Source organism: Lissotriton vulgaris, chromosome 5 (genome assembly GCF_964263255.1).
Source record: "Lissotriton vulgaris chromosome 5, aLisVul1.2, whole genome shotgun sequence".
Lineage (NCBI taxonomy): Eukaryota > Metazoa > Chordata > Amphibia > Caudata > Salamandridae > Lissotriton > Lissotriton vulgaris.
The window spans coordinates 801,834,249-801,850,219 of NC_141693.1; the positions used below are offsets into that span (position 1 = coordinate 801,834,249).

At 41.0% G+C, this 15,971-nt stretch overlaps 1 protein-coding gene across 2 annotated transcripts in view; it reads right to left on the minus strand.

Moving 5' to 3' along the window:
• Nucleotides 1-1,483: 1,483 nt before the first annotated feature.
• ASCC1 (activating signal cointegrator 1 complex subunit 1) overlaps nucleotides 1,484-15,971 on the minus strand; it is an 831,979-nt gene continuing 817,491 nt past the window's right edge. For both annotated transcript variants that reach the window (XM_086922272.1, XM_086922273.1), the window contains one exon: nucleotides 1,484-3,917. In XM_086922272.1, coding sequence (XP_086778398.1) covers nucleotides 3,801-3,917 — 117 coding nt within the window. In that variant the 3' untranslated portion in view covers nucleotides 1,484-3,800. The remainder of the gene's footprint in view (nucleotides 3,918-15,971) is intronic.

Here is a 15,971-nt window from a genome sequence, read left to right on the forward strand (position 1 = left end):
GGCCTGCATCAGCGATTGCGGTAAGAGGGCAGGTAGGAACCTTCAAGGGGATAACGCCCCGGAGGAGAGAGAGGCAATAAAAGCTCAATGCCTGACCCTAAGATGGTGGCTGCGGTAGAAGGCGGCACCATCAAAGAGTTACGATGGAACAACCTAAGGAACTAACCTTAATCCAACTGGACCCATACCCGATGAGGTATTTGCCGCATTTTTTCGTTTAAAGCGTGTTGCCTGTCTTTTAAATGGTGACTGTACAAGCAACACAAAGCTCCTCCTTCCAGCCTGGCAATTTGATGCTTTGTCATTGTGGCACTAGCCTAGTGGCAAGAGGCAACACCATTAGACCCTTTTACAGGGAGTGCCTTTCTCTACCAGCTTGACTCCCTTAAATGTCCCTCATAACTATGCCCTTTTCCAAAGCACTCCTACTCCCCTTGTCGGGGATGGAATCAGCATCTTTGCCCTGGAGTCTCAGAGACCCTCTGAGAGAGTCCACAGTGACAAGGGAGTCACACATAGTGGAGGACTGGGACTGAGCCCCTTAACACTGGCAGCTGTCTCCTACCCTGCCGGACGTCGGACACTGTGTTCCTGCTGGGTTTTCTCCCTCCTCCCCCCACCTCTTCCCTCCTTCATTTCTCAGAGTGTGCCTGTGACCAAAGCATTCCTCTCCCCTTGTTGGGGAGGGATCCAGCATCTTATGCCCTGGGGTCTCAGCGACCCCGCTGAGTCCACTGTGAAAATGGGAATCACACATAACTGAGGACTGAGAATGATCCCTGCCCCACCCAGCCGGACGTCAGACACAGTTACTTCCCCATCTCCACGCTGTGTCCCCTACCCCTCCACCTCCGCTTCCATCCTTCATTCTTTGGCTACCTCCCCTTTTCCCTTCCTCTCTCCCCTGAATTCCTCTCCACCTGCCTGCTTTGCCTATCCTTATGCCTATGCTCCGACTAATTCTCCCTCCCCTCACCCTTTTACATTAACCCCTTACCCCTCTACACGCCATTGACCTAAGAATGTAACTTGTAACTGTTGTACCTTCTGTAACAATGTGTAATTTGTATCCTATGTAACTCTCCTCATGTAAAGCGCTGTGATACTTCCGGGTCTAGCCAGCGCTATATAAAACTCAAGTAAATAAACCTATAAAGACGATTGAATTTGGATTGACTGAGGGATCCCTGTCCAGGGGTGGTTTTCAATCAGATAACTCCTGTGATCGCAGTACCACTCTGTTCTCCTCATAAAGCAGCATGATATCATTATTTTTAAGAAGTTAACCATCACTTTACTACTGAAGAAGCTTTTCCCATCTTTAGTGCATTATCTGTATACAGCAACCCCTCACTTATGCCCCTAGAAGCCCACGCTAAAATGACAAATACAGATACAAATTACCTGTTCAGGATTTTGCACACAAACTTCCTTTTTCGTTGACGGGCATTTAAAAAAGAAAAAAAACAAGCAAACACAGTGATTCTCTCCTCCATGGGCCACATTGATTTATTGTGTCATTTGGTTGTGAACACAAATCAGCAGAAATTGGATTAACAGTACATTTTACAGCTCCGCTGTGAATGCAAGCACCACACAGAGAATAGCTGATAGCAGCATGAAGGACCTGGCTATTATAAAAGAAACAGTTTGCTGAAACAAGAATAAACACTGTAAAGAGTTGCAAAACGTCTTCAGGATGACTTGTTCTTAACACTATAACACACCAGTTTGTAGACTTTAACATGAGTATAAATCTGCAGACGAATGCCACCAGAATCTAATAAACTGCTCAACAGGACATAGCAATATACTGACAGTTTAATTTCCATGTGCTAGAAAAACTAAACAAAGCCATATTACTGCCACAAAAACGAACACAGACTCTTGTCGTAGGTCAGGAAAATCAATATTGCTGCTAATTGAAGATCCCTGGGGACGTTTTATATAAAATGACGCACTATCCCTGTGGGTGGTCATATGTCAGAAAAAAATCCATATTGTTGCTAATTTTAAGACACCTAGAACTGTGTTAAGTAAAATGGTGCACAGATGGACTTGGCGCAGACAGGAACAGTGTGCCAAATGGTGTTTGTGGCTTCTGTAGGGGCAAACTCGGGCCTGCACCTACCCTCAGCATCTTTCAATGCTGATGGGTCACCAGCCTGCTGAGAAGGAGGTAAAGATCATTCTCCCATTCCCAATGCAGGAGGATGCATTGTGTGACTAGACCTGTCTGTGTGGGGAACTCTATCTGGGGGGCTTGGGGCTCCTGAATCCCACCCTTAAACCTAATATGTGGCGTACAATTAGTGTGCGTGGCGATGGCATGTTTGCCCCCATGCCCATGTCTGTATTAAGAAATGGGTGGAAGGGCAAACGTCATCTCTCAAGTGCATGGGAGCCACACCACCGTGCAAATGAAAGAACGCCACCGTGGGATCGTACTGGCACACAATGTGCATTAGCACAATCAATATCACAGAAGTGTCTGTATCCCCTTCAGTAGTACCAAATTGGCCTTGGGCAAAAAAGGAGTTGAAATGGCTGCTTTGCCCTCTCTAATACGCTACATGAACCAGTGAAACATATATGTGTCGCATTGCTCATCGATTGTACATAGAGAACTTAAATTTTGGTTTAAGGCCGATTTTACTGCTTTTTGGAAGACAAAATCTGCTGATTTTATTCCTTCAATTCCTTCTTTTACCTTTTATGAACTGTATAAAATCAAAGACAATAACAAGATCCCTGTCAATTTCCTATTTTGTTGGAAGCACCAGTGAACATATGTTTCTGTGAAGTAGGTGTAAACCGAACCGCTAGAATAATGTTGGTAACGGCGGATCATTACAACCAAAGCTAGTTGTTGAAACCTCAAGGGCCAACCTCCTCTCACTTGAAACCCCATCAGATGCTGAATGTGTATTCAGTGCAGACTTGCTTGCTGATCATAGAACTCAGTTATTAGTATGTCTTTCGTTGTATGGACACAAAAAGCCTATTTTTAACTTTCTGGTACATGCAAATGCTTCTAAATTTGAGGTGCTTCAAAGATCTACTCTTTCTGTTTGTATGTGTTGTGTGTTTCTCAAATGCTCTGCTCTGAGTCCAGCAAATATATTCCGGTTGAGTAAGCAACAACTCAGCAGCAATAACAATGCGAATCATGATAATATGCAGAATTAGTCAATTTCTTGTGGTTGAATTTAGGCCACTGTAATATGAGCGGACAAAGGCAGATACAGTAAAAGGTACTAATGGCCCTCAGATCATCTGATCAAGTATTATTAGAATATTAGAATGTTGAGCACTCCATTGCAGACAATGGAGTGCTCCGGTCTTCTACATGACTGTAAAGCCTGCAGAGCAATATTGTAATGTTTTTTTTACATTCACAGCTGCTGCTGTGAACAAAGGCCTCTCGGAGCCCAAGGCGATTTAAATCCCCTTGGGCTCCGTGAGGCCTTTGTTTTGTTTGTTAGACTATTCTGCTCTCTGCAGAATGTTCTAATAGCATTATAGCCCTCTGTAGCTGGGCTATACCAGCCATTAAAGTCCTGCTCCCTTGTTAATGGTCCTCGTCTTCAGCTCAGGCCTTTAACACTGGAGTGGGCCTTTAAAGGTCGGTACAGCCCGCTACGGCGGGCTATAAGGCTATATTATGGCCATCATTCAGATGCTTAAATAAGATACACATGGGTGACTGTTTCTAGTTTATAAAAGTCATAAGACAAATGTGCACACAGATTTGGAGTCAACATCTTGTGTACTGCATACGGGATCCTATGTGTGATGCTTCAGTTGAAAGAGATTTGACCAGCTGAGGCATAATACCCAGAACTGTCCACAGAGAACCTCTCAGAGATGTGCACCGCTTTCAGATCCAGCTCGCCGAAATTGAAATTTGTGAACATCTGGAAAAGAAGAATAGAAATCCTGAGTCAACAACACATCAACAAATACATTAGATATTTCAAATAACAGGAAGTCAGTGCTAAAGCAGGAATCATCTAAATGCACTGATTCATATAGGATTTTGTAAATGGACAAGGAGCTAAACACACAAAAACACATGCCAAGAAGACTCTTCATTCTGCTCCTCTTATTAAAGCATCTTATAATAACTACTAGCCCGAAATAGGATTGCTAAAATTAACATCTCTGGATGGTTCTTCTCGACCACTAAAATATTTAACTATCACATCAACATACAGTTACAACTGTATATGAGCTTACATCCTGAAGTCGACAAGAATCCTCTTGCCTTCTCTCATCTTGGACAACTATGTCTATGCTGTTGTTTCATGGGTGAGCAGAGGGGTTTCATTAATTTCATATGCAAATATGTCTAAATTCCCCATATTGTTATGTATAGCTCTCATAGGGAGCCTCTTTAACCTTAGAGCCCACCACAGTGGACTCTACCGGCCATCAAAGGTCGGCTCCAGCATTCGGCGCAGACCTTTAACAAGAGTGCAGGCCTTCAATGGCCGGTAGAGCCCGCTACAGAGGGTTCTAAGGCTATTAGAACATTCTACATAAAGACGGCAGAATTTGCTAATTTGTCAAACAAAGGCTACACGGAACCCAAGGGGGCTCTGTGAGGCCTTTGTTAAACACTGGAATGTTGATGCTCTGGGCTTCTACCGGCCATAAGAAGCCCGGAGTACTCCACTGTTTTCAATGGAGTGCTCAACATTCCAGTGTTCTAATATTGTTTCGTTTCTGAAAGTCATAACTCCTTGATACAATATCACAACAACTGATAACAAAACTGGTTATCGACTATTTTGATTTCATAAAGGCCTTCCAGGCAAGGTGACAGGCTCGCTGGGAGCCTGTCAGCACTGCCCTGCTTGTCGGCTTTAACTGAAAGCAGAAAGCACAGGTGCAGGAGGGGGAAGGAAGGCAGGGAAGGTATTGGGATTGGTTAAGGATAGCAGGTAAAATATTTATGCTTCACATTGGCATTAGGGAGGGGAGGGCACGTTATTTATTGCTCTCCCATTATTGATTTTGGGGGCCATTTATAACATAATATTATAGGTGGGTAAAAGTGGATTAGGAGGATGTTTTTGACCTCAGAGTTGAGGGGCATCATACACGACTTGAGCTTTGATCTCGTTGTCTATTTGACGTCACCCAGAACCCCTCTGTGAAAAATACCTCTGTAATTTATTGTTACCCATCTATAATCCTATATATTGTGTAATCCCAAAACACAGAACATGGACATCTAACAAAGGGATGCCTTAAGAATGACGAGAAGGAAAAAGACATAGGCTTAGTCATGGAGAATGACCTGTTGGATTTATAGCCTAATACTAAACCATGTCTTATGATACACAATAGGGCTTAGACATAGCCCCTTACCATAGTACTGCATCTATTGCATTATAAACCTCAAGCTGTCTGTGGTGAACAAATAGTGTACTTTTTAATTTACAATTTCACTGCATGTACATCTATATCGGGCCGGCGCTAGGCATGGGCAGTGTGGGCTGCTGCCCAGGACCCCTTAGCCAGCCCTCCAACTTGGGGCCCGCACCAATGCAACAGAGTAAGACCACGGCATGGAAGGTGCCACCTTGCAAGCGCGCCACCTTAGGAGGCCCCCTCCACTGGCCTCACTGCTATGGTGTAGCAAGGGGTACCAGAGGGGAGGGGGCCCCCATTCCCAGTTGCAAGAAGACACATTCCTCAGGTTTGTCCTCAATTAGACCTCCAACCCCACCCACACAGAGGCACAATGGGCTGGCTATTGCCTTGCAGTTTAGCTCCCTGACAGAATTAACCCTATCTGCAGATAAGCAGCCCTCACACCTTCAGACCTTGATGAGCTGTTAAGAGGTGCTTGTTGTAGGTGGCTGAGAGGGAGGGGCTGCAGCTTCAGGAGGAGGGGCATCTATTCAGACGCATACAGCCCTGAATGTGTCAAGTCTATGCAAGTTAGAGGGGCATCACACAGTCCCTTTCTGCCCAGGGCCTCAAACATCCTAAAACCGGCCCTGATCTATACTGGATTTGTTAAAACAATATAAACCCATTTTTGGGCGCCCGCCGTACATGCACACTTGAAGGTGGCCATCTTGAAATGGGTAAAACCTATTTTAAGGTGGCCATCAACTGATAGCGCAGAAAGGGCAAAAATGTTTAAAGAAATTAAATAGGAGAGGGGAAGTGGTGACAAGGGGAGAGGGGAGGGCAGCAACGAAGCAGCAGTGGTGAGGGAGTGGGAATACTTTAAAAAATACAGAGTTGGATGGGGAGAGGTGGGTGAAGCAATGGATAATCTAGTGGTTTGGAGCGGAACACAGAGTGAGTAGGTTTGAGGTAAAGTGAAGGAGAAAGCAGCACATTAGAGATACAGCAAGAAAACACACGCACTTCCATAAAGTGCTTAAAGGGAAAGAAAAACGTAGTTTCTTGAATGCAAGCAAAGTCACCAGTGGAAGGATACAACTCAAGCAATCACAAAACTCCAAGTCTGAAATACTCCTGGCTGGCACATACACATGAATAAGAATATAAGCCTTTGAATTAAGAGGAGACAACCAAGACAGATGATAGACAATATCGCCATCCAATCATAAGCAGAGGGCAGACCTGAAGCTCACTTTTTATACTTATGCAAGACAGGTCTGGCCAACATAAAAAAGACAGGCAAAGCTGTGACCTGAAAATCTTTGTGTCGAAGGCCCTTCAGGCCCTAACCCCTGTTAAGAAATTCAGGCGTGTAAGCTTCTCTCGCCCAGTGTTGTTCAGGACTGGGATTTAAACCCCTTCACTTTTAGAGAGGAGGGAGAGAAAAGGGTGGGAACACTAGGCACATACACATTTAAAACAGCCCCATTAATGTATAGAATGATCCAACGGCCCTGTGTTCTCTGATACCAACAATCTGATTGAATTATTTTCCAAAATGATATAGTAAAATGATTAGTTCATATTCTAAGGTCAGGTTACTGGCATAATGACTGGCAATTGGACTCCCGGTTTCATGGACATTACCTTTCAATGAAAGGTGTTTTAAGTGAACAATAAGATGCAGTTTAATTTTGGTGGTCCCATAATGATCAATTCCGGAGCTCTCCGTGCGGAAGTGAATAGATCAGTCTACTCTCATATATTCTGTCTCATTGAGCTTTGTTATCCATTTATGCCACCTTCAAATGGGTAGTGGCCTAGGATTTATGCTGACCTCAAAGACAGCCATCCCTAAACGAGTTTTAATGCTCAATAATGCAATTTGTAAGAGCTAAACTGCATGGAAAAGATGACTGATCTAAGCATTACTGGAAGGTCCGCAACCCAAAACTCATGAATATATGGACACTGGTCCAATTTCAGGACACGACTGATGACCTTAGAGTCTTCCAACTTGTCCTTTCAATTACTTATTATTGTACTTTTTATGACACTGAAAACAGGTTACTTACTTACTATAATGCTCTTTGTGGTGGATACTCAATCTAACCACAGATTCTTCACCTTTTGTACATCCCCAGGTCCACACTAGTTTCATAATTTTTCATAGCAATTGTTCCCACATGCCGGCAGGTTTAGCTATCGGACTCTGCTGGGAACTCACGTGCCAGTCAGACGTATTGTTGCAGAGATGCATATAAAAGCTGCCCCTGCATGCTAGTGATGGAGCGGACTTTCAGAATAAATTCTGAATTAAAGCACGCAGTAATGAATCTCCCATAATTTTAATTTACTAATGAGTGTTGCATGTTTTGCACGTTTTTGTACTGACACAACCTAGAATAATGTGCACCTACACGAACACGCGGGTTTAATAATTCGTGCTCTTGTCATGTTTGTCATTCTGTTCTAAATAATACATTTAGTTTGTCTTTCGATTTTGGTGAACACTAATTGTGGCTGTTTCAAATAATAGCATGTGCATTCTTTTAAATGTGCTTTTGTTTATGTTGAGTCATCTTATGTGTTTGTGTTATGTTTATCTTTTTTATGCAAAACTAGGTAATATAGACTAATGGGTTAATATTAGTAAAGGGGGTGGGTAACAGAATAATTATCATTTCTTGAATTAATTATTGTCTTGTGTTTCCTTGCATACTAGACTCATGCTATAAGAGGCCTGTGGCCTATTTCTAAAATGGATGTCCGTAGTCCTGTCTAAAGTTGGGCCTTGCACAGCAACATTTGAAAGTGGAAATATTTTCTACAATAATTCTTTGAAAGTGGCTCGTAAAACAAGGCTGTGTGGAAAGCTATGAAAGGACATTTGATACAGCTTTCATGGTCAAGGACAGGATGTTTAGCGCCGGAAAAGCTTGGACGGAGGAAGTAATAGTTGATTTTGCCTAATGTTGCGATTCACGGGAAGCCTGTGACACTCATAGACTATGAACAATGCCGCTCTTGAAGAAACGTGACTTTTGCTTTGAGAAAGACATTTGACTTCATCGGATGTTGTCCCTAGACCAATCGTGTTTTGTCTTGCTCGAATACTTGTATTCTTTTAGTTAGTTTTAGATAGGAAAAAGGTATCAAAATTGCCCCATTCGAAGGAGCACTGTTGGCTTGTTCCTGTGCTCCAGAGTTGCTGACGGACATTCGTTTCACGTAAGATCCATTGAGACTTTACTTTTTCCCTTTAGGTTTTCTTTAGCTAAGATTGGGAAATAGGGCATTAGGGAATCTTCCTAAATGTTTGAGCACTTCTCATGCTGAGTTTGGTTTGAGCTGACAGTCAAATGTGCCTTTCTAATAAATAATTTTGCTTAATAAAAATTGCTAATAAAAGAATTTACGCTTAAGAATGCATTCTGCTCTATAATAAAGTTAATAAAATAGATTTTGAAATGACAAGCTGGTCTTGTTTGTTTCCTTGAGTTACCATTAGTTAATCCATTGCCAATGATATTGACTTAATTAAATGTATTATAATGTGTTTTGATTAATTAGGTCATATGATTCAGTTGGTCAATTCATGTCTCAGTCATTTATGGGCCTAGTAATAGATTTATAAATTATGGTGAGTATCGTGGTGTAGAGATGTACTTATGAGACAGAATTTCTCTTGGCCCGCTGGATCAAATTCCCGGTAGCAGAGTTCAGTTACTATGGTAACTGACATGTTACATGGTAATTACATAGGATACATGTTTAATACATGTTAAGTTTTGTCTAGTTGTTATTTGTTGTCGAAAGGTTTTTCCAGCAGTGTGAAAAGCCTATGTGCCGGCAGAGTAGTGTGATAGGTGAAGTTACACAGTTCATTTGTTTCGTTTCAAATTAGTGGTACAGAAATATCACTAAGTGTTGTGGACGTACAACACAAGTTTAGGGATTTAGGTATGACAGATTTCATGAATAGTGAGGTTTGCCTATGAAATCGTAGCTTTGAGTATAGGGACTAGGAGCCCGTTTTAAAACTTGTTGTGAAAGAAGTAGTAGGATTTTTTCCGAGCTTGTGTGAAGGGTGGGGTAGCGTTGTCTATTCTTACTGGCGTTTCTGGATTTCTATTGGTTGGTTAAAGTCCTGCCGAAGATTTCATGTTTGCATGAATAGGTTTCCCTCGTATGAAAGTTGTAAAATTGTTTTTGTGAAAATAGCGTCGTCTATTTCACGAGAGTGGATTCTTGAATGTTTGGTTAAACTATCACTTTGTTTAGCGAAACGGACAAATGGTTTATTTTTCCGTAGTTATTAACTAAAATACATTGAAAAGGATTGTTTTAAAATGGCGCTGTGAAAATATTTTGTAAGGGAGGGGTGAGTTTACGGAGTGACACTGACACGCGCAGCTTCTCTGCAGCTGCAGTATACGTTACAGGGTTCGCGCTGTGATTGGTCGACATACGTCACAGTTAGTACACTGATTGGTTCACGTGACCAAAACGAGCTGTTAGCTGATTGGTCATTTCTGAAAACTGGTTTCTCATTGGTTGAGCAAGGTGGTGACATGGCTTAACCTGATTGGCTTGTTGGTGAGTTTCGCGCACGGATTGGTCAGAGTAGCGGAACAACAGAAAAATATTTACGATCATTTTTAAATTATACGAATTAGTCTAAAAACATGAGTTATTGGAATAGAGAAGAGAAAAAGCCTTCATGGTTTCAGAAAATTAAAAATGTATTCAACCCTGACCAGAAAATTGAAGCGCGTGGTGGAAAATTACTTCATAAGTATAAAACACCCGCAGCATATATGGAAGGAGAATATGGTTATCATACTGTTCTCTGGTTTGAAAATTGGATGCAATACACTAGAAATTATGGTGTTTTAGCCTGGCCAGAGGATGGGTCATTTAATGTTAAGGTATTAAGAAACTTAAGAGATAAAATGATGGCTCTTTCACCAAGACCCAGACCTACTCAATTTGAAGCTTTAGTTGAATGGGAAGTTGAAATGATGGAACTTGAGCGAGAAAATTGGGGAGCTCCGAAAAGCTTATATAGGGAAACCCACCAAGATAAAGTGCGTCTTTGGAGGAAAGGAGACATGCATTCTCAGAAAAAAGGCCATCTTGATCAAGAATTGGATGATGCAGTTTTAGAAGACATGTTGAATAGTCCTCCACCTTATCAGCCAGGTTGTTCACATTCCACTCCAAGGAGTCTTCCAGATATTTCTCCTAGTGCGCCTAGGGAAATTGAAGATTCACCCAGATTTATGAAATTACCTGATAGAGCGAGATCGAGAAGCAAAACAAATACCCCAAGAGAAAATTCTAACTCAAGAAATAATTTCCCGAGAAATGATAAGAGGACATTGCCTGAAGATATACCAAATATAACAGAATATTTTAAAGCAAAGGGAGAATTAATTCAACAATTAACAAAAGGCATGGAAGCAGTGACAGTCCCAGTTACAATTGGTCCTGTTGAACCAGTTTTTGATCAGAGTGAAAATAGACATTCTGTTATAGCAAATCCTTTAAATGCAGAAATTCAAAAGGTGGCTGAAAATTTTTATTCTGAATTAACAGAAATTCATAAAGATAAAACGATGCCAAATTTAACTTTAAATCAAGGTTTGCCAAATGTCACACCATCAGCTGCAGAATCAGATTCTGGTTCCATAAGTAAAACAGATTTAACACAAGTTCCTGAGTCTAAACAACTTGATGTTGCAAAATTAAAAGCAGATTTAGAAGAATTAATTATTGGCACAATTGGTACTGACTGTTTGAAGCAATATCAAGATGATGAACTGCTATTCATTTGTAAAAGCATTCAGTGGAAAACTAAAAATAAATATGAACAGTTTGAAGAGGTGGCTGCTGAATTGGAAATAGATTTGACTCGCCAAAAACAATTACAAAAACATTACAGAGTGGATTTTTCTGAGAAAGATATAGAGAATCTAAATACTACTGGTAGAATAACCCATAAAAAAGAATTGATTGTGTTTTTAAAAAGATTGGGTGATTTAAGTAAATGGAGAGTTAAATGGACAAACAAAAGAGAAGAAGAAAAGAGAGACAGGGGAGAGGTTTTTGGTGAATTTCCGATGAGGGAAATAGCTGGTGGGGGTTATGTTCATGTTCCATGGACAAGACAGGATATATCACTCTTCACAAATGATTTTCCTCGGTTGAGAGAAAAGCCGGTGGAATGGTATCGTCAGGTTGACAGAATTATTAAAGTCTCAAAAGTTTTGTGGGTTGATCTTGATGGTTTCTTTGACATTGTTGTCCCGTCAGATCTTTGGACAGAATGTAAAATTTCTGTTAGCTGGCCCAAGGAGGAACCGCAGCGACATAAAATAACAGGCGCTCCTTCAGACATTGTCATGGATTTCTATGACAAAGTAATTGTTTGGCTGAAAGACAAGATTCCTGCAAAGGAAGTAGATTGGGTTAAAATAGACAGAACAAATCAGGAACCAAAAGAATCAGTTCATTCCTATTATGAAAGGTTACTGCTGGTATTTAAACAATACAGTGGCTATGAAAAATTAAGTGAAAGTGAAATGAGCCATTTCATTTACAGGTTTGTTTATGGCCTGAGACCTGAGATAGGGGATATGATTAGAACTGGAATTGTCGGTTGGCAATCACTCTCAGTTGACGACATCCTGAGAAAGGCAAAATATTGCAGTGATGAATTAGATGCAAAGAAGAAACTCAAGGAAAAGGCAATGTGGGCACAAGTGAAGGTAGCTGAACAGCAGATAGCAACATTTGAAAATAAAAAATTTCAGAAGAATCCAGGTAAGTTCAAAGGGAACTTTTCAAATGAGCCAAAATTTAATATAAATATTGAAGAGCTAAAACAAAAGCTACCTTGTTTTAATTGCGGCGAAATTGGACACTGGAAGCGTGAGTGTAAACATCTGCACAGAAATTTAAAAAATTCATCATTGAATCCACAGATGCAGAGTGAGGTAAATCAGCAGCAACAGCAACAGCTTCAGCGACAGTTAAATGAAATAATTCAGCAGCAACAGCTACAGCGACAGTTAGCGAATCAGCAGAACCAATTGATTCAGCAGAACCAAATTCCACAGCCACCTTTGCCAAATTGCATGAATACACAGAGATACAGTCCAGAGACAGGTTTCTGCGGAGCTGAACAGGTAAAAAGATCACAAAAAGCAAATGTGTCAAATGTCTCTCAACAATTTTGGCTAAAAGAAAACGAGAGCAGTGACTCAGAGGATTACTCATGACGGTGCCTGAGGGAGGAAGAAGAGTGTGTGCTTGGAGCCACTCTTGAGGTAGATCAGTCAGGTCCATTTGTAAATGATAAAGTGAATGACAAAGATATCACTTTTCTTGTGGACACTGGTGCTTCCCGTTCTACTGTTAGATCAGTGGAAATTGAAAATGCTCCTCTCTCGGGTGATTCTATCCAGGTAGTTGGTGTAGCTAATCAGCAGATTAAAACGAATCTGACAAAACCAGTGGATGTAGAAATTGGAAATTACAAAGACAAACACAGATTTGTTGTTTCTAACAGGAGTCCTGTTAATCTTTAAGGTCGGCATCTGCTATGCAAGATGAATTGTAAAATGTATTGTTCACCAGAGGGTATTGAGCTTCAAACTCTAGAAGAAGATGGTTTGTACAAATTGACACTATTAATGGTTGACGAAGAAAATAGAATGTTTCCTGCTTTTGATAAAAATAACTTACCTGAAGAGCTAAAAGAGGCAGTAAATCCGAAAATTTGGGATTTAACTGGTGATGAAATGGGTTTAATGAAACATGTGGACCCAGTAAAAATTACTGTGAAACAGGGAATAGATACTCCAAACATTCCCCAGTACAAAATGAAACCTGAAACTATTGAAGGTGTAATTCCTGTGATTGAAAAATTCATTAAGCAAGGTGTTTTGAGAGAAATCGAGAGCAGCCCATGTAATTCACCGATTATGGGTATTAAAAAGCCAAACGGTACGTACAGAATAGTTCAGGACATGAAAAAAGTTAATAAGATAGTTGTTCCTTGCTGTCCAGTTGTACCAAATCCAGCGGTAATTCTATATCAGATTCCGCATGATGCAGAATGGTACACGGTCATTGACCTATGTAATGCCTTCTTTACAGTTCCACTGCATCCAGATAGCCGGCAAATTTTTGCATTTCGGTTCCAAGATCGCATATTAGCATGGTGTTGTATCCCTCAAGGGTATACTGAGAGTCCGTCTACCTTTAATCAGTTATTAAAGAAATCCCTGGAAGATTTAAAATTGCCTGGAGAGTCAACATTGGTCCAGTATATAGATGACCTCCTGATTGCAGGAAAAACAAAAGAAAATTGTGTGACTGACACCATTACACTTTTGAATCGCTTGGCAGATGAAGGGCATAAAGTGTCACCTGCTAAACTACAGTTTTGTAAACAAGAGGTTAAATACCTTGGTCACAGAATCGCAAAGGGAATTAGACAAGTGACAATTGAGAGAATAAAAATGATTCGAGGAATACAACCACCAACAACTCAAAGACAGATCAGGATGTTTCTAGGAATGGTTGGTTATTGTCGCCAGTGGATTTGTGGGTTTTCAGTAATTGCAAAACCTTTGCAAAGATTAACAAAGGCAGACATTAAAGACCCGATTGTTCTGACAAAAACAGAATTAGAAGCTTTTGAAAAGCTAAAGAAAAGTCTCTGTGAAGCACCAGCATTGGGTATGCCTGATTATGATAAGGAATTTGAGCTGTACTGCAGTGAAAGGGAGGGTTGTGCATTGTCAGTTCTCATTCAGAAACATGGAAAAATGAGAAAACCTATAGCTTACTTTTCAGCTGTTCTCGATCCTGTTGCTAAAGCATTGCCAGGTTGTTTAAAAGCAGTGGCTGCAACAAGTGTAAGCCTTGAGCAAAGTGAAGGAATTATAATGGGGTTTCCTGTAAAAGTATATGTACCTCATTCAGTTGAAACACTTCTTACTAGAAGTAAAACACAACACCTGTCAAGCAACAGATTGACAAAATATGAAAAAGCTATTCTGGGATCAGATAATGTATCCATTGCGAAATGACTTAATCTCAATCCAGCTACACTTTTACAGGATAATGTGGTTCCTGAAAATGATGATGAAGCGATGATGTTGATCATGAATGTTTGGATGTTTTGGAATACTGAACCAAACCCAGAAAAGACATTAAAGATGTGCCTTTATCAGAGTCAGACATTGTTTACTTTGTTGATGGCTCTTGTTTAAGGACAGATGAAGGCATTCTGAGAGCAGCATATTCAGTCTGCACAGTTTCTGAGATAGTTGAAGGTTCAACTCTTGAAGGAATTCGTTCAGCACAAGTAGCAGAATTAGTTGCTTTAATTCGTGCCTGTGAAAAAGCTGCAGGGAAAAAAGTTACCATAGTGACTGACAGTCAGTATGGATAAGGCGTAGTCCATGATTATGGTCAGCTCTGGTCTCAGAGAGGTTATTTAACCTCTGCGGGAACTCCAATCAGGAATGCAAAATTAATCAAAAGACTGATCAATGGCATTCAGTTACCAGAAAAAATAGCTGTGGTTAAATGCGGAGCGCATAAAAAGGGACAAGAATACATTACTAAAGGAAACGCCTTTGCAGATGAAACTGCACGATATAGTGCGAAAAATAATCTTTCACTTAATCGGGAAAAGAATAATGACCATGTAATGAACTCTCTCATGCTAATATCTGTGGTAGAAACATGGCAGGGAGTAAAGGACTTACAATATGAAGCAAATGATGAGGAGAAAAACACATGGCTCAAGGATGGTTGTAGACAGCAAGAGGAAGATGGAATTTGGGTTTACAAAGATGGTAGACCTGTTATGCCTAATTTATTTTATTTATTTATTTACGGATTTTGTAAAGCGCACGGCTACCCCCAACGGGGGTGTCCCGGCGCTAAAACTGTCAGCAGGAGAAGAGGAAGTAAGCTAAATAGATGAAAATAACCAAGTCTTCAGGCGTCTGCGGAATAGCGCTTCAGAAGGGGCAAACCTAAGATCAGTCGGTAAACTGTTCCAATATTTGGCTGCAAGGACAGCAAAAGCTCTACCACCCATTCTTGTGCGACGGAATCTTGGCACAACCATGAGACGCAAATTGTTGGAACGGAGATCCCTAACCGAGTGGGACAGTCTCAGTCTCTTTCTTAAATAATCTGGGCCAGTTCCATTCAAAGCTCGAAAGGCAAGGATGAGCGTTTTGAACTTAATGCGGTTGGCTATAGGCAGCCAATGGAGCTCTTTACGAAACGCTGAGATAGGATGTCTGTAAGGGATATTGCCAATCAATCTTGCGGCAGCGTTCTGCACCACCTGGAGACGTTCAATTTGGTATAGAGGGGCCCCCGCATATAAACTGTTGGCATAATCCAGGTGGGAGGTAATTAAGGCCTGGGTGACAGTTCTGCGTGCCTCAATTGGCAAAAATGGAAAGATCTTCCTCATCATTTTTAATTTACCAAAGCAGACCGAAGTGACCTTATTGATTTGAGAGCTGCAGGATAGCGTATCATCAAACATAAACCCCAGGTTACGG